Source organism: Tamandua tetradactyla, chromosome 6, assembly GCF_023851605.1.
Source record: "Tamandua tetradactyla isolate mTamTet1 chromosome 6, mTamTet1.pri, whole genome shotgun sequence".
NCBI classification, from domain to species: Eukaryota; Metazoa; Chordata; class Mammalia; order Pilosa; family Myrmecophagidae; genus Tamandua; species Tamandua tetradactyla.
Window position 1 is genome coordinate 16,130,518 of NC_135332.1, and position 23,798 is coordinate 16,154,315.

The 23,798-nt window shown below is 56.2% G+C and overlaps 1 protein-coding gene across 2 annotated transcripts in view; it reads left to right on the forward strand.

The window, feature by feature from the left end:
* The window catches only part of ITGB4 (integrin subunit beta 4), a 35,027-nt gene that overhangs the window by 10,497 nt on the left and 732 nt on the right, over positions 1-23,798 (forward strand). Inside the window, exons 13-38 of one of the 2 annotated variants that reach the window (XM_077163856.1) lie at positions 5,569-5,771; positions 7,343-7,446; positions 7,599-7,697; positions 7,865-7,994; positions 8,556-8,678; positions 8,784-8,890; positions 10,072-10,105; positions 10,248-10,439; positions 10,696-10,799; positions 11,158-11,216; positions 11,345-11,368; positions 12,283-12,431; positions 12,542-12,721; positions 13,518-13,666; positions 15,894-16,098; positions 16,817-16,974; positions 17,253-17,433; positions 17,550-17,687; positions 19,282-19,464; positions 19,552-19,683; positions 21,427-21,657; positions 21,778-21,936; positions 22,364-22,513; positions 23,065-23,253; positions 23,334-23,489; positions 23,575-23,739. In XM_077163856.1, coding sequence (XP_077019971.1) covers positions 5,569-5,771; positions 7,343-7,446; positions 7,599-7,697; positions 7,865-7,994; positions 8,556-8,678; positions 8,784-8,890; positions 10,072-10,105; positions 10,248-10,439; positions 10,696-10,799; positions 11,158-11,216; positions 11,345-11,368; positions 12,283-12,431; positions 12,542-12,721; positions 13,518-13,666; positions 15,894-16,098; positions 16,817-16,974; positions 17,253-17,433; positions 17,550-17,687; positions 19,282-19,464; positions 19,552-19,683; positions 21,427-21,657; positions 21,778-21,936; positions 22,364-22,513; positions 23,065-23,253; positions 23,334-23,489; positions 23,575-23,739 — 3,704 coding nt within the window. The remainder of the gene's footprint in view (positions 1-5,568; positions 5,772-7,342; positions 7,447-7,598; positions 7,698-7,864; positions 7,995-8,555; positions 8,679-8,783; positions 8,891-10,071; positions 10,106-10,247; positions 10,440-10,695; positions 10,800-11,157; positions 11,217-11,344; positions 11,369-12,282; positions 12,432-12,541; positions 12,722-13,517; positions 13,667-15,893; positions 16,099-16,816; positions 16,975-17,252; positions 17,434-17,549; positions 17,688-19,281; positions 19,465-19,551; positions 19,684-21,426; positions 21,658-21,777; positions 21,937-22,363; positions 22,514-23,064; positions 23,254-23,333; positions 23,490-23,574; positions 23,740-23,798) is intronic. The other variant, XM_077163855.1, reaches the window with a different exon arrangement.

The window sequence follows — 23,798 nt, forward strand, 5'->3', positions numbered from 1 at the left end:
GAAAATTTTCAAACCCACAGAAAACCTGCATGAATAGTACAGTGAACATCTGTAGACCACCTAGATTCAGCAAAGGTTAGCATTTTGCCATACTTGCTTCATCTCTTTTCTCTATATATTCATATCGGCGTGTATTTTTTCCACTTCATCATTTGAGAGCTAGTTGCAGACCTTGGAGTACTTTCTCTCTAAAAAGCTTCCACATATATTTCCCTAGAATGAGAACATTCTCCTGCAGAATCACGATACAAAAAATACCACATTCAGACATTTTAATGTTGATACTATTCTTTTTTGTAACATATAGTCTGCATCTCATTTTCTCCAACCGTCCGCTTTTAATATCATCGTTGGTGATATTAAATGTAATCGCTTGATTAATTTGGCAGATTTCTTGGTTGTAAAGGTAACCTTTCCCCTGCAGCTATAGGAGGTGGGTATGAGGTTACTACTTTGAGACTTTGTGAAAAAATAACCCATTCTCTCAAAGGCTTTTACCCGATGACTTTAGCAGCCACTGATGATTCTTTGTTTGTACCAGTTATTGCCACGATGTCATAAAATGGTGATTTTTCTATTTCTGTCCTTCATCTCACAGTTAATTATTAGATTTCATCTCTAAAGAAAAACTTCCTGTTTCTCCTTTTAAAGGAAATTAAGTCCAGTGTGGACTCGGGGGGGGGGTATTTTACCCGATGTATTCATTGGTCATTCTCGTCATTTTTCATTGTAATGTTCAGACTGCCCCATAACTGTTCAGGGAAGCCCCTTCAGCCTGGCTCCCATGTCTATGTCTCCAGCTGTTTTTGGTTTTGGAGTTTTGTGGGGTTTTTTGGTAACATATCTACAACCCACAGTTTCTCCCCCTTAGCCACATCCAGAATCTTAGTTCAGTGGCATGAGTTGCACCCACGGGGTTGTGCTGCATCCATTTTTGAGCAGGTTTTTACTTTATGGCACTAATAGGTCCAGGCTCTCTGCATTTCTCTCCAGCCCTGGAATCAGCCGTTTCTTCAAGTTCACTTTAGTGAGGGCCAGTATTTAAACTTCGATCTGAACATTTTCTGGTTCACAGAAAATTTGTGCAGAAAGTACAGTGAGTTCCATTAAATTCTGTCCAATCCCCCACCCCTCCCCACCCCACACGCTCTTTCCCCGTGCGCTGACGTGGCACATTTTTTACAATTGATGAACCAATATGGAGACATCGTTATTAACCCCGCGTGTGCAGGAGGCTCACTCTTCAGGTTTTGACAAGCGCACAATGTCATGTACCCACAATAGTGCCATATAGGATAGTCTCATCGTCCTAAAAGTGCCCTGCGTGCCACCCATGCTTCCCTCCTCCACTCCCCCGGCCTTACTTCACGATCCAAACCTTTGCTCCTTTTTTTAAAAATTTTTTTATTTTTAAATTCTTTAAAAAAATTTAACAACAAACACAAACATTCTTAACATATGATCATTCCCTTCTACAAATATAATCAGTAATTCACAATATCATCACATGGTTTCATATTCATCATCATGATCATTTCTTAAATATTTGCATCAATTCAGAAAAAGAAATGAAAAGACAACAGAAAAAAATTCATGTATACCATACCCCTTACCCCTCCTTTTCATTGATCACTAGCATTTCAATCTAAATTTATTTTAACATTTGTTCCCCCTATTATTTATTTTTATTCCATATGTTTTACTTGTCTGTTGACAAGGTAGATAAAAGGAGCATCAGACACAAGGTTTTCATAATCACACAGTCACATTGTGAAAGCTATATCATTATACAGTCATCTTCAAGAAACATGGCTACTGGAACACGGCTCTACATTTTCAGGCAGTTCCCTCCAGCCTCTCCACTACATCTTGACTAACAAGGCAATATCTATTTAATGTGTAAGAATAACCTCCAGGATAACCTCTTGACTCTGTTTGAAATCTTTCAGCCATTGACACTTTATTTTGTCTCTTTTCATTCTTCCGCCTTTTGGTTGAAAAGATTTTCTCAATCCCTTGATGCTGAGTCCAGCTCATTCTAGGATTTCTGTCCCACATTGCCAGGAAGGTCCACACCCCTGGGAGTCATGTCCCACGTAGCCAGGGGGGAGGGTGGTGAGTTTGTGTGTTGTGTTGGCTGGAGAGAGAGGCCACATCTGAGCAACAAAAGAGGTTCTTTTGGGGGTGACTCTTAGACCTAATTTTAAGTAGGCCTGAACAATCATCCTTTGTGGGGTTAAGTTTCATATGAATAAGCCCTAAGATTTGTTGAGACTCGGCCTATTGCTTTGGTTGTCCCCATTGCTTGTGAGAATATCATGAATTCTCCACTTGGGAAAGTTGAATTTTCCCCCTTTCTCACCATTGCAAATACTTTTTTTACTCACTGTTCAAATCACTCTGGGATTTTGGGGGCATCACTCTGGACAAACCTACAAAATCTTATCCCCTACTCAAGGTTCCATGTACTTATGGTGTTCAATTAAGTTGTCCACTTAAGTTATATTAGGAACTGCACTAGTCAAAATATAATTTTGTACTAAATAAACATTTTTTGCTTTAGTCTCACACGTAAGTTAAAATTTTTAAATATTAATTACCATCTATTTTCAACACCTGCAGTAATGACATTCCTTTGTTCTTCCTCATGTAAAAACATTTTTAAATTTGTACATTTAGTCACTATCATTATACACTCTAGACATTCCAAGACTATACCATTTCAATCTTTATTGTCTATCTTTCTTTTCTGATTTCATTTGTGCCCAACCCTCCTCCCTCTATCATTCTCGTATTCAGCTTCATTCAGTGTTTTTACATAATTGTATTACAGTTAGGTAGTGTTGTGCTATTCAATTCTGAGTTTTAACAATCAGTCCTGTTGCACAATCTGTACCCCTTCAGCTCCAATTAACCAATATGTTACCCTATTTCTATCTCCTGATGGTCTCTGTTACCAGTGAAATTCTCCAAGTTCATTCACTAATGTCAGTTCATATCAGTGAGACCATACAGTATTCGTTCTTTTGTTTCTGGCTAATCTCACTCAGCATAATGTCCTCAAGGTCCATCCATGTTGTTACATACTTTATAACTTTATTCTGTCTTACACCTGCATAATATTCCATCGTATGTATATACCACAGCTTGTTTAGCCACTCATCTATTGATGGACATTTTGGCTGTTTCCATCTCTTTGCAATTATAAATAATGCTGCTATAAACACTGGTGTGCAAATGTCCATTTGTGTCCTTGCCCTCATGTTCTCTGAGTAGATATCTAGCAGTAGTATTGCTGGGTCATATGGCAATTCTATACTTACCTTCCTGAGACCCACCAAACTGCCTTCCACAGCAGTTGTACCATTTGACATTCCCACCAACAGTGGATAAGTGTGCCTCTTTCTCCATATTCTCTCCAGCACTTGTCGTTTTCTGTTTTATTGATAATGGCCATTTTGGGTGTGAGCTGATACCTCATTTGTGGTTTTGATTTGCATTTCCCTAATAGCCAGAGAAGTTGAGCATCTTTTCATGTGCCTTTTGGCCATTTGTATTTCCTCTTGTGAGAAATGACTGTTAAAGTCTTTTGCCCATTTTGTAATTGGGTTGTCTGTCTTTTTGTTGTTGAGTTGAACAATCTCTTTATATAGTCTGGATACTAGACCTTTATCTGATATATTGTTTCCAAATACTGTCTCCCATTGTGAAGGCTGTCTTTTTACTTTCTTGACAAAGTTCTTTGATGCACAAAAGTATTTAATTTGAGCAATTCCCATTTCTTTCTTTCTTTCTTCAATGCTTGTGCTTTGGTTAGGGTCTAGGAAACCGCCTCCTGTTATAAAATTTATAAGATATTTCCCTACATTTTCTTCTAATGTTTAAGTCTTTGATCCATTTAGAGTTAATTTTTGTATAAGGTGTGAGATATGGGTCCTCTTTCATTCTTTTGCATATGGCTATCCAGTTCTCTAGGTACCATTTATTGAAGAGACTGTTCTGTCCCAGGTGAGCTGGTTTGACTGCCTTATCAAAAATCAATTGTCCATAGATGAGAGGGTCTATATCTGAACACTCTATTCGGTTGCATTGGTCAGTATATCTATCTTTATGCCACCATGCTGTTTTGACCACTGTAGCTTCATAGTACGCCTTAAAGTCAGGTAACGTGGGACCTCCAATTTCATTTTTCTTTCTCAGGATACTTTTAGCTATTCAGGGCACCCTGCCCTTCCGGATAAATTTGGTTATTGGTTTTTCTATTTCTGGAAAGTAAGTTTTGGAGATTTTAATTGGTATTGCATTGAATCTGTAAATCAATTTAGGTAGAATTGACATCTTAACTATATTTAGTCTTCTAATCCATGAACACGGTATGCCCTTCCATTTATTTAGGTCTTCTGTGATTTCTTTTCAGAATTTCTTGTATAGGTCATTTGTCTGTTTAGTTAAATTTATTTCTAAATATTCTATTCTTTTGGTTGCAATTGTAAATGGAATTTTCTTCTTGATTTCTCCCTCAGATTGTTCATTACCAGTATATAGGAACACTACAGATTTTTGAGTGTTGATCTTGTAACCTGCCATTTTGCTGTACTCATTTATTAGCTCTAGTAGTTTTGCTCTGGATTTTTTGGGGTTTTTGACATATAGTATCATACCATCTGCAAACAGTGAAAGTTTTACTTCTTCCTGTCCAATTTTGATGCCTTGTATTTCTTTTTCTTGTCTAATTGCTCTGGCTAGAACTTCCAAATCAGTGTTGAATAACAGTGGTGATAGTGGACATCCTTGTCTTGTTCCTGATCTTAGGGGGAAAGTTTTCAGCTTTTCTCCATTGAGGATGATGTTAGCTGTGGGTTTTTCATATATTCCCTTTATCATGTTGAGGAAGTTCCCTTCTATTCCTATCCTTTGAAGTGCTTTCAACAGGAAAGGATGTTGAATTTTGTCAAATGCCTTTTCTGCATCAATCGAGATGATCATGTGGTTTTTCTGCTTTGATTTGTTGATATGGTGTATTACATTAATTGATTTTCTTATGTTGAATCATCCTTGCATACCTGGGATGAATCCTAGTTGGTCATGCTGTATAATTCTTTTAATGTGTTACTGGATTTGACTTGCTAGAATTTTGTTGAAGATTTTTGCATCTAATTTATTAGAGAGATTGGTCTGTCATTTTCTTTTTTTGTAATATCTTCGTTTGGCTTTGGTATGATGCTCCTTTTGTGTTTTGGACCCTGTGCTAAACATTGTTCAATCGGAACTAAACCCACAAAAGGAAGGGAAAGGCTTTTAAAGCTCCGAGAAAGTGAATGAATCTGCCATGCCTCGAGACAAAGCAGCAGCTAGGAAGGCACACTGCGTGCATGTGTGTGCGTGTATGTATGCACACATGTGCATGCAGGGGACTGAGCCTAGAATCTCAGCTCGGCCACTGCTGTCCAGGTGACTCAGACCCACTGCTGCCCTCTCAGAACCTCAGTTTCCCTCTATGTCAAACGGGCACAGTGACAGTCCCACCTCCATCCCCCATGGCGGGGAAGTGACTGGTTCCTCCCCCAGGAGCGGCAAGACCTGCAACTGCTCCACTGGCACGCTGAGCGACACGCAGCCCTGCCTGCGCCACAGCGAGGACAAGCCATGCTCAGGCCGCGGCGAGTGCCAGTGTGGGCGCTGCGTGTGCTACGGTGAAGGCCGCTACGAGGGCCAGTTCTGCGAGTACGACAGCTTCCAGTGCCCACGCACCTCTGGCTTTCTCTGCAACGGTGAGCTGGGCAGCCCGTGGCAGCGCGGAGGGTGGGCGGGGAGGCCCACGTTCCTCATCACAGTGCCCAAGGCCCCTGCCAGTGCAGCTTTTTTTTTTTTTTTTTTTTTGCCCTTGATTTTTTTGTTGTTGTTTGTTCGTTTGCATGGGCAGGCATCAGGAATCGAACCCAGGTCTCAGGCATGGCAGGCAAAAACTCTGCCTACTAAGCCACCGTGGCCCACCCTTGCCCCTGGTTTTGATGCCAGCCCCCTGAGGTCCTCTCCTGCAGCTCTGGCCTGCGTCCACCCCTCCCTTTTCCCCTCTCCTATCCCACTAGGGCTGGCCCTACCCCTCCCACCCAGCTCAACCTCAGGAGTTGGCAGGTGCATTTCCTTTCTCGGAGGAAGCAGCATTTCTAGTAGGCAGGGCCCAGGCAGTGGGCACAGAGTCTGGCCAGGGCTTATGCAGCTGGGCAGGAATCACAGAGTCCAGATAGGGTCTGCAAAGTCCAGGAAAGGAGTAAACTATCTGGGTAAGAGGCACTCAGCAGGCCCAGAGCTAGACAGCATGGGGAGTGGGCAAGGATTAAAGAAAACCCACCCTCGAACACTTACTAAATCCCCACCGAGCACTGGGGGGTCGATTCTGTGCTTCCCTGCCTTTCCTTCCATTCCTGCTTTCATCTTTCATTTCTTCTCTCGAACTATTTGCTCAGAAAAATGAAAAGAATATCCCAGCACATCTGGAGAAAGGCAGCCATTTGGCCCAGGCACGAGTGTGAGAGACAACGAGTGGCTAATGCCACTAGGGAAGGAGGCAGGGCCAGAGAGAGGGTGCTGGGTTCTCATCCAGGGCAGGCCAGTTCTGGTCCAGTCCACACTTTTTCTTGAAGAGCCAGGGAGTAAATATCTTCAGCTTTGCAAGCCATCCGGTATCTGCCACAACTACTCAGTTCTGTCCTTGTAGCATGAAAGCAGCTATAGACAATATGTAAACAAACAGGTGTGGATGTGTTCCAGTAAAACTTTTATTTACAAAAACAAGTGTGAATGGATTGGGCCAAATACTGTAGTTTAGTTGACCCTTATTCTAATTTAAGGATATTGGACTTTATCTTCTGAACCAAAGGCAATCAATGGAGGTTTTAATTTTTTCATTTTCAATTTGTGTATTAACCTTGTATCCAGCCACCTTGCTACACTCCTTTATGAAATCTAATAGTTTATCTGTAGGTTCTTCTGGATATTCTGTGACAGGTTCCTGATACTTAACAAGTAATGACAGTTTTATTTCTTACTTTGCAATATACTTACACCTTTTATTTCTTTTTCTTACTTTATTGCTTTGGCCAGGACCCATTATGATTGGATTTGCGTTTGGGGATGATCACTCTGACTTCAGAGTGGAAGGCGGAAGGTGGGATAGAGAGAGAGAGGGAAGAAAGGAGATTCCACAGAGGAAGAAAAAGATGATTTCTACCCCTGGCCAGAGTTCCAAAGTCTCAGCTCCCATAGGTCCTCCTGGCAGGTGGGCAGCTGGACTGCAGGTGTATGGATGACTCTCCTCTCTTTTCCCTCCCTCTCCCTGCAGACCGAGGACGTTGCTCCATGGGCCAGTGCGTGTGTGAGCCTGGCTGGACAGGCCCAAGCTGTGACTGCCCTCTCAGCAATGCCACCTGCATCGATAGCAATGGGGTAGGCTGGGCATGGAGCACATGGGGCGGGGTGGCACAGGGGACCCCCAGTTAAGACCACTCTCTTGGGAGGTGGGGGTAGTATCTGTTGGAGAGAGGGGAGGGGAGCAAGTAAGAATGGGCACAGCTGGCATACTGGTGCCTTCCTTCCAGGGCATCTGCAATGGGCGTGGCCACTGTGAGTGTGGACGCTGCCACTGCAACCAGCAGTCACTCTACACAGACACCACCTGCGAAATCAACTACTCGGCGGTGAGACCAGGCTTGGGTGGGGTGTGGGCACGGGAACCCCAGGGCAGAGGGCAAGGAGGGAGCTGAGGCTGGTACCATAGGAGCCAGCCAAGGGAGGGAGTTGGAAGGAGCCGGGCCTGGCACACCCAGCACAGGACCCATCGGCCTCTCCTCTCCTGCCCCCCCAGATCCGCCTGGGCCTCTGCGAGGACCTACGCTCCTGCGTGCAGTGCCAGGCCTGGGGCACTGGCGAAAAGAAGGGGCGCACGTGCGAGGAATGCAGCTTCAAGGTCAAGATGGTGGACGAGCTTAAGAGCGGTATGAGGAAGAGTTCGGGCAGCAGGGGATGGTGCCAAGAGTCTGGGAGTGGGCACGCACTGAGCATGGGGTGTCGTTCAGCTGGGCAGGGGGCTCACAGTCTAGACAGAGCTTCCAGAGCTGGGCAGAGATCACCGGACCCAGGCAAGGGCCGCACAGTTTGGCCAGAGGGAGTAAAGAGTCTGGGGAGAGGGCACCCGTGTGGTCAGGGGGCAGCTGGCTGGGCAGGAGCACTTAATCACTGGGATCTGCAGCCCCTCTCCTCAAGGACCAATAGGTGGTTTCAATGCCATGTCCCTGGGGTGGCCCAGGACATGGCAGCAGGCACAGATGTGTGGCCTTTGGTGTCCCTGGACCCAAGGTCAACCACTGCCCTTATCTTGGGTCTTGACCACCGAGGCCCCAGGGCAGGACCCCCCCCCCCCCACACACACACTTGCCCTGTCCCCAGGCCTCTTTGCTGGGGCTGTGATCAAGCCCTGCATGGTCTGGGCAGGTCCCAGGTAGGGGCGGTTAGGGGTGGTGTCCCTGGGGTGCCACCCTGACGCTGTGTGGGTGCAGCGGAGGAAGTGGTGGAGCACTGCTCCTTCCGGGACGAGGATGACGACTGCACCTACAGCTACACCGTGGAGGGCGACGGCAGCCCCGGACCCAACAGCACCGTCCTGGTGCACAGGAAGAAGGGTGAGCTGGGGGCTGGGGGCTGGGGGCTGAGGGCGCGGGGGGCGGCACGGGCCCTGGTTGGGTCAGTCAGTGGGCACCACCTCCATCCCTCCCTCCCCCCCGCAGACTGTCCTCCCGGCTCCTTCTGGTGGCTCATCCCACTGCTCATCTTCCTCCTGCTCTTCTTGGCGCTGCTGCTGCTGCTCTGCTGGAAGTACTGTGCCTGCTGCAAGGTCAGCGCCCCAGGGCCACCCCAGGCCCCACCCTAAGGACCCCAGCCCCAGGATCCCCACAGCCCCACTCCCAGGGTCCCACCCCCAGGGTGTCACCACCCCCAGGGACCCATCCCTAGGGACCCACCTCCCCCCATGGTCTACTCCAGAGCCCCCACCCCCCACCAGATCCCACTCCTCTAGGGTCTACCCCAGGGTCCCACCCTGTAGCTTCCTGCCCTGAGGCTGCAGCAGCCATACTGCTTGGATTCTGGTCTCAGCCGTGTGGTCTTGGGCAAGTTCCTTATCTGTGAAGCGGGGCTGTTAGATCCCTGTCAGGAAAGGAAGATGAGCTCACTGCGCAGTGCTCAGAAGGAGACTGGCCTGCGGGAAGCTCCATGTCAAGCCTTGGCCTGCTCCCAGCTCCCCCCGGGCCTGCTCCTGAAGTCCCCGCTAACCCAGCTGACCCCCCGGCCAGCCCCCGAGTGAAAATCTGCCCTTCCTGGCCTCTGGGCGTGGGTGTGAGCACAGGCGGGGGTGGGCAGAGCAGAGAGAAAACAGCAGTGGAGGACAGATGAGGCCCAAGAATTCCCCAAAACTGACGCGGCCCTGGCACCCCGGCTCCCAGCGCCTCCCTGCTGCTCCCACCCCGTGTCCGGCTCTCCACGTGCCCCTCGCCCAGGGCCCTGGGGGCACAGCCGGGAGGTCGGGCCCTGCCTGTAGGAGCCGACAGCCTCAGAGCAGACAAGAAGCAGGAACGACATGAGTGACAGCCTGGGGGGGACGCAGAATTGCAGAGGGCAGAGGCAACATGCTGGCGTGACCTCCAGTTTTGTCATCTCTTAGCAAATGTTGCAGAGAAAAAGAGTCCTGGGATCAGATGTGTTTGGCAAACAGGTTTCTCCTCTGAAGGGCCTCTCAGAGCTTTCAGTATGGCAGCACGCACCATGCATCTGTGAGAATGTGTGCGGTGCTTCTCCAAAGGGCTTCATCACAGAAACTTTACAGAACCTCTAGTAGGACAGTTTCCACGGCACAAATTTTGGGAACCCACTGGGCCCTTCTCCCCCTATATTCATCTTTCCACGCTTAGATCCCTGCCACTGGGGTACTGGGGAAGGCCCTGCCACCCCCCTGGAGCACTGGGCTGGGGGGTGGGCTGGGGGTAGGGGCCCCTCACCTGCACCCATGTTGCCTCCTAGGCATGCCTGGCACTTCTTCCTTGCTGCAACCAAGGTAAGAGAGGGGCACTGGCAGGGGCAGCAGAGCTCCTTCCCAGCTGGGGTGGAGGGGCCTGGCCTGGGTGGTGGAAGCGGGAGGAGGCCCAGGGATCCCATGTGAATGGGTGGGGCTGGGCGCTGAAGACCCTGCCCTGCAGGTCACATGGTGGGCTTCAAGGAAGACCACTACATGCTGCGGGAGAACCTGATGGCCTCGGACCACCTGGACACGCCCCTGCTGCGCAGCGGGAACCTCAAGGGGCGGGACACGGTCCGCTGGAAAATCACCAACAATGTGCAGCGGCCTGGCTTTGCCACCCACGCTGCCAGCACCAACTCGTCGGAGCTGGGTGAGGGGCGCGGGCGCTGCGGCTCCCGCCCATGTCTTTGGGGGTCTGGGGCACGTCCCCCGCTGTCCCCAGGCCCACAACCACACCACCCTTGTCCTGTCTGGGCCCTGGGCGCACACACCAGCCCCAGAAGCTGGTGTGCCAGGCCTGCTGCCCCCTGCTTATCCCCTAGTTTCAACGTGGCTCCTGGAGGGGGTTCTGCGGTGCCCGTCGTGCCGGAGGCTGACGCCACCCTCCCCTCCTCCTGTACCCCCAGTGCCCTATGGGCTGTCCCTGCGCCTCGCCCGCCTGTGCACTGAGAACCTGCTGAAGCCTGACACCCGAGAATGCCAACAGCTGCGCCAGGAGGTGGAGGACAATGTAAGGCTGGAGAAGCCGAGGCAGGGGCAGCGGGTATCCCTGAGCGCGTGCGAGCGCAGGCTGGAGGGCAGAGGGGAAGCAGTAGTGGGGCCCAGGTTTTACTGGTTAAGAAAGATGGGTCTCCTTGGACTTGGGGGTCACCATGGCATCTGTGACCCTTGGGAATGTTCAGGGGGAGGGATCTGAGGTCTCAGGCATGGCCCCTTGAGCGTGCCCCTAGCCAGCCCTGAGAGGTCGTCCCGGCCTGGGTGGCCTGGGGTAGAGCCCACCTGAGTCCCCGTGGGTCCAGGCCTGGAGGGGTCACTGGGGAGCAGCCTGGCCCGTGGGCCCGACCTCACGGCCCTCCCTGCCCTGGCAGCTGAACGAGGTGTACAGACAGGTCCCAGGCGTGCACAAGCTCCAGCACACCAAGTTCCGGTGAGTTCTGGGGCGAGGGGGGTGCAGCATGGCTGTGCCGAGGTGGGGGTGTGTGGCGTGTCTCCACCACAGCCCTCGCCCCTGCCCGGGCACCTCCTGGCTCACGGTCCCCTCTTTGTCCCCCACAGGCAGCAGCCCAACGCCGGGAAAAAGTGAGTGGACGCCCCAGCCCCCTGCCCCATCTGCCCACTGGCCCCCTCTCCGGCCCATAGGTGTCCAACAGGGTGAAGGCCTTCATTTGTTCCTTCCTTTGACCAGCACTGATGAGAGGCCCTGAGCCCAAGCTGGTTGCTGTGCTGGAATGGGCAAGGTGCCAGGGAACCAAGCAGACCCCTGCCGCGGTGGCCCCCACCCAGCACCAGGGAAAGCCCAGTGCCAAAGACCCCGAGAGCTGGAGCCTGCGGCGCCTCTGGGTGCCAGGCAGGTTATCAGGAAGGTGGACCAGCAGGGCACCCCCTCTTTCCCCAGTCCAAGCCCCAAGCTCCAGCCCTTTGGAGGCAGGTGGGGGGGCAGGGGGCATGCGAACTGCGTGGAGGGCATGACAGTGGCGGGACAGGCAACAGCTCTTTCCCCCTGAGTGTGGCACCATCAGTGGCTGAGCGCTCACCCAGGGCCGGGCACCCTGAGGGCATTCCGGGCTCACGTTGTCTTATCCAACCTCGCACCCGCCCCCTGAAGTCGGTTCTGTTGCTACCCGTTTTACCCGGGAGGAAACAGAGGCTCACAGAGGATTCACCCAAGGTGACTTAGCTCTCAAGAAACAGAGCTGGGGTTGGATGTCCGGCTGTCTGACTGCAGCACCCACAGCCTTAGTATCTCACCATCCTGCACCTCTGGGCTGGCAGCTCCAGCCCTTCTGGGTGGGGTGGGCGGACCTCAGCCCACTTCACAGATGAGGCCACTGAGGCTCAGGTTGGCGCCGGGCCGACCAGGGCTGCAGGGCGAGAGTGTGCGGAGGGCTCTGCGCTATTTTCTGCCCCCCTGTCTGCCCTCGGGTGGGAGCGCACAAGTGAGGGTGGAGTGCAGGGGTGGAGCCAGCCTGACCCCACCCCCCACGCCCGCCCAGGCAGGACCACACCATCGTGGACAGTACGCTGACGGCTCCGCGCGCGGCCAAGCAGGCCCTGCTGAAGCTGACGGAGAAGCAGGTGGGGCAGGGGGCCTTCCACCAGCTCAAGGTGGCCCCCGGCTACTACACGCTCACGGCCGAGCAGGGTAGGTGGGCAGGCGGCCCCGCCACCCCCTCCACCCGCCCCCGCCCCACGTCCCACAGCGCCCCCCGCCCCCGCCCCACGTCTCACCACACCCACCCACCCCGCCCCCAGATGCCCGCGGCATGGTGGAGTTCCAGGAGGGCGTGGAGCTGGTGGACGTGCGGGTCCCCCTCTTCATCCGGCCCGAAGATGACGACGAGAAGCAGCTGCTGGTGGAGGCCATCGACGTGCCCACAGGCACCGCCACGCTCGGCCGCCGCCTGCTCAACATCACCATCCTCAGGGAGCAAGGTCGGGCGGGGAGTCCGCCGGGCGGGGAAGGGCCCTGCTTGGGGGTCTGGGGCAAGTCACGTCACCTCCCATCCTTGCTTTTCCCATCCACAAAATGGGTCTGAGGCTCCTGGAGAAGTCGGCGCCAACCCATGGCCCTGTGTGGGAGAGTGGGAGCTGCTATGGGCCAGAGAGTGGGAGCTGCTATGACAGTCATCGTAAAGCTGGGCCCTCCCGGAGCCCCCTACGTCCCTCCTCTTGTCCCCTCTCCTTCGTGGCCTTGCTGGACTTGGGGGATCAGATGGGACTCCCCAGGATGCCAGGATAGCAGAGCAGGAAGGGAACTGGGGGTTCGTTTTTTCTGAGCCCCTCTTGGATAAAGGAAGAAATGGGGGTCTCAGAGAGGGGAAGGGCTGGGCAAGGCATGGCACCGCTGATCCCCCATGTTGCCTTCCCTGTCTGCCCCTCTTGGGGAGCAGGCACGGACCCCGAGTTGCTGGTGACAGTCCTCCCAGGGTCGGCATAGGCGTCTCGGGCCCTGACACCCCGCCCCCCCATTCCAGGACACACAAGGCCTTTGTCCCCTGCTCTGTCCCCAGCCTCGGCTGCAGACCTCATCTTTGGTCCCGCCCCTGCTTGGCCTCCTCTCTTTGTGGGACACTGTGTTCCAGCCCCCTCAACAGTTTCTGGAAGAATTTTCCATCCTGTTCTCTGCCTGTGGCGGAGGGAGGTGGGGCGCGGGGACGCAGCGGGCTCCTGGAGTGGGCGGGGCCGGGCGGAGGGCCAGGACGCCCTGACCGGCCCCGGGACCCCGCAGCCAGCGGGGTGGTGTCCTTCGAGCAGCCCGAGTACTCCGTCAGCCGCGGGGAGCAGGTGGCCCGCATCCCCGTCGTCCGGCGCATCCTGGAAAACGGCAAGTCCCAGGTGTCCTACCGCACCCAGGACAGCACAGCGCAGGGCAACCGGGTAAGGCTCCTCCCGGTGGGGGGACACGGGCGTCCCAGGACAGAGCAGGACGTGGAAGCCACTCGAGCCTCTGGACGCTGGTGGTGGCCCTGGGTGGCCATGTGTGCGGCCTCACTGCTGCAGGGGTGTCTTGCCCACACTGAGTTCCTTGAGGAACTCTGGCCAGTGATGGTGAGGGCAGCACTTCCAGGGACTCAGGTGGATGGAGGGGGGACTTCTTCCCTCCTGACGGGCCAGAGACATGCCCAGAGCGTCCCTGGCCACCTCCAACAAACCAGGATGTCCTGAGGCAGCTCAGCCCTTCAGACAGAAATGGACTGTCCCGTCTGCCCCAATCCTGGGGGTCTTTGAGCTTCTTGAGCTGGGGTCGCAGCCCCAGGTCCCTGGGGGCAGACTCCTCAGGAGCCGACACTATTTGCCAGGCAGTCCCTTTCCTGGGCGAGGCAGCAGGCCCAGCCCTTCGGGACAGGCAGTGCACTGGGGTCCCCGCTGTCACTCTGCCCCGGCATCAGGGAAGAGTGAAAGCCTGCAGGCATGTGTTCAATTTAATTTTCAGGGTTTTGTTTGGCTTTTTAAAACAACGTTTATTATCAACATTTAGAAACTAGAAATATGCATATCAAAAATTCTCCCCAAAAGTAAGATATTCTAGCCTCACTGGGCCCCTTTGGCAAGCATCAGACAGGAATGGGGTCCCCAGGGTCCCTTCAGATACGCACCCACCAGGTCCACACCACCCGGCCACGCACTATTCTTCCTTACTTCTTTGTATTCATAGGAACATTTCTTATCACTCCAATAGTCCCAATAAAAATTGTAAAGAAGAATTTGTAGGTCCACCAGTTTCATTGACTATGCTGCACAATACAAGAGATTCTGGCTACTGGGTTAGGCTCTCATGAAAATACTTTGAAATTAAATTTTTTAAAAGTTTTATTATTTTCCAAATTTCTATTTGGAAACAACGTACAAGCCCACAGAAAAGTTGAAAGCCTAATAATAAGCTCCCGTTCACTCTTCACATAGATCCACCAGTTGTTCATATTTGCTTTCTCTCCATCAGCATATGGCGGGAGAGAGTTGTATTTTCGGGGGTTGTTTTTTCGTACTATTTCAAAATAAGCTGCAAACATCATGACACGGTGAACCCTAGATATGTTCACAGGCACTTCCTAAGAACAAGGACATCCTTCTACACAACCCAAGACAAAAAACTTAAGAAACTTCACCTTGATTCTATTAATACCTGAAAACTAGACCATTTTCAGATTACCCCTCATTCTGATGTCCCAATAATGTCCTTTAAAGCTTTTCCCACACATGCTCCAAGGATCCGGCATGTGTTTTAGTCCCCTTTCATCTAGAACAGTCCCCCAGCTTTGTCTTCTGTGGCATTGACAGTTCTGAAGCATCCAGCCGCCCCTGTCGTGCTGAATGCCTCCCTGCTTTGCTTCCACTCCTGAGTTAGTATCGCTTATGGTTGCTTGTGGCCAGGATGCAAATAGGTTGGCTTGAAGCGCCACCTGGTGGCCTCATGTGAGGCGGGTTTTTCTTTTCCGGCTGCAGACAGGTGAGCCATATGCATGCACACACACGTGTGTGCACACACACACACTGCATCCAAGTACACACTCATCCCGGAAGCTCGGGCATCTCTGGGGCATTGGAAAAAGAAATCTGGAGCTGATGGAAGCCTCCCTTGCCCACCCCAGCAGGCAGGGCCTGGGGCAGGCTGAATCCCAGGCTTCAGAGCCACAGGGGCACCCTGAGGGGACAGATTTGGAGCAGGGGGCCTGCAAATTTTAACTCCACCACCAGCACACGGGGCTGAGTGCCAGCCTGTGTGTGGGACTCTATCTGCGGTGCATTCCTGTCTCTCTCTACCTCGGTTCCAGTCCAGGTTCCACCACAACTACTTGTGTGAACTGGGTTTGCGCCGCTTAGCCTCTCTGATCTCACCCGTAAAATGGGGACAGTGATATCACCCACTTCCCACTGCCGCGAAGATTAAACGAACTGATATTTGTACAGTGCCTGGCGCTCAGGGGTGTATATTCACATGAGCCACTGCATGGCCATGTGACGGCCTGTGGAGGGTTTCTGCAGCTTCGGTGGGGTCAGGGAGGGGCGTGCAGCCGTGAGTCTATGTGTCCCCCTGGAAGGCTCTAATTTCTGAGTGGCTGCCTCCTGTGGCTCTGGCCTGACCCCGGCCCCTTCCCACGCCCAGGACTACATCCCTGTGGAGGGGGAGCTGCTCTTTTACCCTGGGGAGACCTGGAAGGAACTGCAGGTGAAGCTCCTGGAGCTGCAAGAGATCGACTCCCTCCTGCGGGGCCGCCAGACCCGCCGCTTCAACATCCAGCTCAGCAACCCCAAGTTTGGGGCCCGCCTGGGCCAGCCCCACTCTGCCACCGTCATCATCACAGACCAAGGTGAGCAAAAAATCAGCTTAGGCAGGTGGGGCGGGAGGGCTGGGGGCCGCTCACCTAGGGTGGCTGGATTTTGCAAATAAAGATAAACACAGGTTGTCTGGTTGAATGCAGATATCAAATAAACAGGGGGTGCTTTGGTGGTCTAAGTATATCCCAGATGTTGCCTGGGACGTACCTAAACTGAAAAAAAGTACTGACGGCCCAAAATTCACAATGCACTGGTGTCCTGTGTTTCATCTGGCAACTCCCCTCTCGGCCAGGAGGCGGGGCTCCCCCGGGACCTGGGGGCTGGCTGCTGGTGCCTACAATTCTGCCATTAGGCCTTATCCCTGGGACTTCAGCCTCAGGTCCAAGTAAAATGCAGGTGCTCCTGGAAGGGGTGACACCGTTAGCTCTTGCCTGTCCTTTGCCTCCTGTATGGTGGTGGCAATGAGCCCCTCCCCGGGGGAGGCCTGGGCCTGAAGATGGAGGGAGGACTTGTGTCTTCGGGTGCCAAGGAGAAAGACGGGCAGGAGAATTCCCTCCCCCTCCTCTCTCCCAGATCCCCTCCTGGCCCTCCACCAAGCTTGGGTGACGCCCACCAGCCCCAGAGACCCCCAGGTGCAGGTCTCAGTTGGGAGCACCAGGGGTGGGAACCTCGGTGTGGAGCCCAGCATCCGGCGCCCGAGGTACCAATGGCGGGGTCCTGTCCCACCTTTGAGGGTTGTCCCCACTGCAGATGAACTGGACCAGAACTTCGTGGGCCAGACCCTGTCGTCACTGTCACTCCCGCGGGGTGAGCTGGGCGCCCCACAGAACCCCAATGCCAAGGCCGCCGGGTCCCGGAAGATCCACTTCAACTGGCTGCCCCCTCCTGGCAAGCCCCTGGGGTACAAGGTGAGGTGGGGGTAGGGGAGGGCGAGGTCTGGAGCTGGGGCCGTGGGTGGCATGAGGCCACGGGGTCCCGGAGGAGGGGGCGGCACACTTGAGCACCAGCGGCCCAGCAGAAACCCCGTTCTATGCCCAGGGAGGAGGGGAGACCCGTCCCCCCGCCCCACCACAGCCCTGCTGTGTGAACGTGGCAAGGCGCACCCCCTCTTGGAGGCTGGGTGTCCCCACTATACAAAGAGAACCGTGAGGGGGCTCCCCGCCGACCACCCCTTCCCCGGGAGCAGGTGAAGTACTGGATCCAGGGCGACTCCGAGTCTGAAGCGTGGCTGCTGGACAGCAAAGTGCCCTCGGTGGAGCTCACCAACCTGTACCCCTGCTGTGACTACGAGATGAAAGTGTGCGCCTACTGGCCGCAAGGCGACGGGCCCTACAGCGCCCCAGTCACCTGCCGCACCCACGAGGAAGGTGAGCCTCGCCACCCCCACCCCAGTGACCCACCGCCACACCCTTCCCTCCCTGCCCTCGGACCCTAGCCCCTAGCCCCTCCCTCGCACCGACTGCTCTCACCCCATCCCCCACAGTGCCCAGTGAGCCGGGCCGCCTGGCCTTCAACGTCGTCTCCTCCACCGTGACCCAGCTGAGCTGGGCCGAGCCTGCTGAGACCAACGGCGAGATCACAGCCTACGAGGTCTGCTACGGCCTCGTCAACGAGGACAACCGTAAGGCCCGGGGCCCCCCCTGCCTGCCCCCGGGGACAGCAGCGTGGGGTGGGACGGGGGCAAAGGGCCCGAGGGAGGCCCAGGGCTCAGTCTGGGTCCCTCCCAGATGGGCCCTACAGGGGCTGGGGGTCCACCTGCCGGTCGGAGCGCAGGCCGGAGCATCCTTAGTTTTGCATCCAGTTTGGGCTGGCCGCGTTCTAAGGCCATGGGGTGGGGTGGGTGGTGGGTGGGGGGCAGGATGGAAAGCCTGGGTTGCTGTGAGTCACAGGTCCGGGGGCACGTCCCCTGCAGAGGACCAGAGTGGCTCATTTCTCTATGCTGGCGGGACCAGTGCAGGGTTGCAGTGTTAGGCAATACAAATACAGAACGCCCTGAATTTCAGATAAATGGTTTTTTAGAATGCCTCATGCAGTCTTTTAACTGGCAGTCTTAGGCCAGGGCGCCCAGCACAGCTGTTATTTCTTCCCAGTTCTAGACGGGAGGGGAGGGTGGACGACTCCTGCCGACTATGGAGATGACAGTGTCAGAAATCAGCCCCGCCGCTCATCTGGTGCAGGGACCGCCTCCTTATAACTCCCTTTGCTTGGTTATCCCCAGTGACAGGCAGCTCACCACCCTTATGCCACCTCTGGACCGTCCAGTGGGTCAGGCTTACTTTTTTTTTTTAACTCTTTATTTTGAAATAATGTCAAACTTACAGAAAAGTCGCAAAAGTAATACAGAAACAATATATGGAACTCCACTGTACCCCCACCCAGATACCCAAATTTAGCAACTATTAGTGTTTGTGTCATAACATTCTATCTGTCTACCTCTCTGTATCTATTTCCTAAACATTTCAGAGTAGGTTGCATACATCCTCCCCTCAAACACTGAAACACTTAACACGTTCATGTACGTTTTCCTGCTCACTCTCGAGGAGAGGCCAGGCCTGGTCCGAGCACTTGCGGGGTGATCCACCAGGGCAGGGGGCAGTGGGGTTGCTCTGGGCAGCTGGCATCTGGGGCAGGGGGAGGGGGCTTCCTCCCAGCTATTTAGTAACCAGGCAGAGCAAGCACTATCTTGGTAGCTGCCGCACGCCCCTGGCCTTGCTGAGTTTACTGTGATCTAATTCACATGGACCACTGGGGGACGTCTCCAACCAGCCTTTAATCCCAGGAGTGACACATCCTACAAGAGAGCCCCATGATGGCTTTGGCCTGCTGAGGCCTGGACTGTGCCGGGAATGTGCCTGGCAGCCCCCCACTCCCCACCCCTAGGATTCGGCAGTTGAGAGTGAGCCTAGAGGGGAGAATGTCACTCTCTGGAGCATCCATGTCTCCTAAGCAAGCCTCACTCAGAGGCACCTTGGCAGGAGACTGTCTACTGGTTGGCCGACGCTGGCCCATTTAGGCCTCCCATGGTGATGTGCCCTTTGGCGAGGTGGTGGCACTTGTCTAAGCCATGCCAGGCCCAGGTTCAACGTGCAGGAAGTCAAAGGGTCCCTCCCTGCTGTGCCCCGAGGACCCACTCCAGGGTGGGGGGTGGGGTCCCACAGTGTCGGAGGCGGCTCCGGAACCCGGGTGACCCCTCTGAAGCTCCCTGCCTGCCCCAGGACCCATCGGGCCCATGAAGAAGGTGCTGGTGGACAGCCCCAAGAAGCGGATGCTGCTCATCGAGAATCTGCGGGAGTCCCAGCCGTACCGCTACACGGTGAAGGCGCGCAACGGGGCGGGCTGGGGGCCCGAGCGGGAGGCCATCATCAACCTGGCCACCCAGCCCAAGCGGCCCATGTCCAGTGAGTGGAGGGGGGCTAGGCGTGGGGTGCACAGGGAGCACGGGGGGCCGCGGCTGGAGCCCTGGCTCACCCCTTCCCGTCCCACAGTCCCCATCATCCCGGACATTCCCATCGTGGACGCCCAGTGTGGGGAGGACTACGACAGCTTCCTCATGTACAGCAACGATGTGCTGCGCTCCCCGCCCGGCAGCCAGAGGCCCAGTGTTTCTGATGACACCGGTAAGTACACCTAGGACTCGCGAGAGGGAGGTGGGGGGCCCGGGTAGGGGTGGGGCTGTCACGATCTGGCAGCCCATACGGGCACTAGGTACATGGGGGCACCGGGGAGACATACATGCCCACATGCAGGTATGTGCACATCTGTGCTCGGGGGAGATGTGCAGGGGCTCGTGCAGGTATGTGTGGGTTCCTGCACACGGAACCACATGCAAACACAGGTGTGCAGCTCCAGCCTTCAGCAGCTGTGCCGCGGAGAGGCAGGTTGCTCACTCCACCTCCTGGGGGGAGGCAGGCCTGACCCAGAACCCTGGAGCCAGGTGCCAGTGGGGCAATACCAGCTCCCAGCGTGGGACTTGGTCCCACCCGCCCTCCTTGAGTCTCAGAGGGATGTGGTGGAAAGAGCTCCCCGTGGGCTCTCCCAAGTGCTCAGAGCTGGTCTGGCCCCACTGTGGGACTTCTGGGGACCTCTGTGCCTCCACATTTTCTGATCTGTCAAATAAGACGCAGTCACAAGGTGCCATGAGACAAAATCCTCTGGAGCTCATCTCTTGCCTGTATTTTCCTCCCTCCATGCCTCAGGCCCCCCGGGGGGGACACATCCTTGCCTCCCCCACCCCCACGGGGCTGAGGTAAAGAGCAGCTGGCGTGAATCAGGAGCCCCAGCTGTCCTCCTCACTCCATCCTAAACCTTTGACACTCTGTGTCTTCTGGAACTGTCTCTGGGAGGCAGGCAGGGGAGGGGTTACTCTTGTCACTGTAAAGAGAAACTGAGGCTCCTTACTTAAGGCAGATGCCACGGCCAGCGAGTGACAGAGCCAGGGCTACCCCGGGTCTCCTGGCTGGTCTGGGGGTCTCTGCTCGGCGCCGCGCGGCAGCTCACCAGCTCCCCCACCGACCCCCAACACCTGGATCCCAGAGAGCCGGAGGATGGGCTCCCGCCTCCGTCGCGCCGGCCCCTCCTCGCGCAGCCTCCCGCACCCCCGGCGGTGCCAACGCGGCCCTTCGTTGTTCCCAAGGCGGCGGCTGGAAGTTCGAGCCCCTGCTGGGGGAGGAGCTGGATCTGCGGCGCGTCACGTGGCGGCTGCCACCGGAGCTCATCCCGCGCCTGTCGGCCAGCAGCGGGCGCTCCTCCGAGGCCGCCGAGGCGCCCCGCGGGCCCCAGGACGACGGCGCCGACGGCGGCGCGGGGGGCGCGGGCGGGGAGGGCGGCAGCCTGCCCCGCGGCGGGGCGCCTAGATCCCCCGGAGGTGACGGGCTCCCTCCCCGGCCGTCTCCCCACCCGGCACACGCCGAGGCGCACTCGGCGCCGGGCTGGCGTTGGCGCTGCCCCAGCCCGCAGCTTGAGCCCCTTGTTGTCAGGCGGTCCACTTGAGCGCCCTGCCCGGCCGGGACAGAGCCGGGGCCACCCCTCTCCCAAGGCAGGACTGTCCCCAGGGGCAGGGCCAAACCCCCATCGTGGCACCAGGCCTGGCTGGGGGCATACCACCAGCTGGGGTCTGCCATACTCAGACAGGCCATGGTGGCATGGTGCTGAACCAGAGGACATGGAAGGCCACGTGGCCTGCCAGGGACAGGCTTGGCACCTGGCAGACTCAGTGGCCCCCTCAGGCCCTCTGTCCTTGGCGGGCCGAGGGAGACTGAGTGTATTTAGGCCAAGGCCCCAGGGAGGGTAGGTGCAGGCCACAGCTGGGGGCTCCAGGGTTGTCCAGGCCGGCCGGGTGACCCTCTGTTCTCCCCCTGCAGAGCACCTGGTGAATGGGCGGATGGACTTCGCCTTCCCAGGCAGTGCCAACTCCCTGCACAGGATGACTGTGTCCAACGCCGCCTACGGCACCCACCTGAGCCCGCAGCTGCCCGCCCGTGGGCTGAGCGCGTCCTCCACCCTCACGCGGGACTACCACTCACTGACCCGGACGGAGCACTCCCAGACGCTGCCCAGGGACTACTCCACCCTCACCTCCCTCTCCTCCCACGGTGCGCGTGCCCTCTGCCAGCCCCCACCACGGATGACCCTCCTCTCTTCCAGCTGCTGCCCTGTAGGCCCCTCCTGCAACACCCCTGTCCCCAGCTCATTCTGGTTTTGTCCTGCCCTAGGCCTCCCTCCCATCTGGGAAGACGGGAGGAGCAGGCTTCCGCTGTCCTGGACCCTGGGGGCTCGCTGTCGAGCTCAGATGCAGGGTCTGCCCTGCCCTGGGGGCTCACGGGACTCTATAGCCATGGCCGGGCAGCCAGCAGCGCCTTCCTGGGCCCCAGGTAGTGCAGGGGTGGCTACCCTGTGTCTCCGAGGCTGCCCTGCTCCATGTCATCCATTTGCCCACTGCAGTCACTGCCTATGCTCACCATCATCCCCTCCATTCCACCCACAGGAGCTAACCCCCCATCACCCACCCCCATTCATGCTGATGCCTAACGCGACCACTCTGGGGGTGCCAGGCTGGGAGGGGGCATTAGGGGCCAAGCCAGCCAAGGGAGCAGGGGCCCACCCCCTCTCAGCTCAGCCAGGGCCTACACCCACTCGGAGATGTGCTGGAGGTGCTGGGCGGCCTGGATAGGGCACTGCAGGTTGAGGGAGCCACCCAGCCAGGGGTCAGCATAGACACGCCAGCCGTGAGTGGTGAGGGAGCTTTGTGGGGAGAACTGGGGGAGAGTGCTGAGGCTGATGGTGGCCTTCTGTCTCCAGACTCCCGCTTGGCTGCAGGTGTGCCCAACACCCCCACCCGCCTGGTGTTCTCGGCCCTGGGACCCACGTCTCTGAAAGTGAGCTGGCAGGAGCCACAGTGTGAGCAGGCACTGCAGGGCTACAGCGTGGAGTACCAGCTGCTCAATGGTGGTGAGGGCACGGGGCCGCCCCGCCACCCCTGTCCATGCCAGGAACCAACCCAAGTCCCTTGGGCACTAACACCTTTCTGAGGGTTCCTTAGCCCATGCCCCCCACTCTCTCCCCTGCCTCCTCTCTCCTGAGTCATCATCCATCTCTAGGGCACTCTCTTCCCATCATCCCTTAGGCCTTGCTTAAGGGCCCTGTTGGCCTGGGAATGCTGGGTCCCAGCTGGCTGGGGACGCCATCGTGGGAATTAGGAGATGGTTCCTCTCAGGGAACACAAACCCACGGTAGCATGACCTGGCGCCCCTGGCCAGGGCACGGGTAGGATTTCAGGCTCCACTCATCCCTCATGCAGTGCCCAACCTCATGCTCTGCATCCCTCATGCAGAGCCATCAACTGCACCTGTGGCCTCGGGGCCGGCCCCCCCTTGTCCCCAAAGCACAGCCAGTCCTGGGCAGATGACGGACAAGCAGCTCTCAGGGCAGCCAAGGCGAGGGGAGGGGCCGGGACGGCAGGGTGGGGGTGAGTAACCGGCTCCGCTGTGCGCCCCACCCAGGCGAGCTGCACCGGCTCACCATCCCGCAGCCTGGCCAGACCTCGGTGGTGGTGGAGGACCTCCTGCCCAACCACTCCTACGTGTTCCGCGTGCGCGCGCAGAGCCTGGAGGGCTGGGGCCCCGAGCGCGAGGGCATCATCACCATTGAGTCGCAGGTGCACCCACAGAGCCCACTCTGCCCCCTGCCAGGTGAGCTACCCACCCCCTCCGCCACAGCCACCCCCGAGCACCCACCCCACATGCCGACACTCTCGCTCTGCTGCCCCCAGGCTCTGCCTTCACCCTGAGCACCCCCAGTGCCCCGGGCCCACTGGTGTTCACGGCCCTGAGCCCAGACTCGCTGCAGCTGAGCTGGGAGCGACCGCGGCGGCCCAACGGGGACATTCTTGGCTACCTGGTGACGTGCGAGATGGCCCATGGAGGAGGTGCCGCCCATCCCAGGGGCAGGCAGGGGCGGACAGGGGAAGGGTGGAGGGGGCCACAGAGGCTGAAGGCATCTTCCCTGCCCAGGGCCGGCCACCACATTCCAGGTGGACGGCGACAGCCCTGAGAGTCGGCTGACCGTGCCGGGCCTCAATGAGAACGTGCCCTACAAGTTCAAGGTGCAGGCCAAGACCACCCAGGGCTTCGGGCCCGAGCGTGAGGGTATCATCACCATCGAGTCCCAGGATGGAGGTAGGTGGCCCTGCCCTTGCCCCGCCCCCTCCCCCTCCCTGGCTCCCTCCTCTAACCCA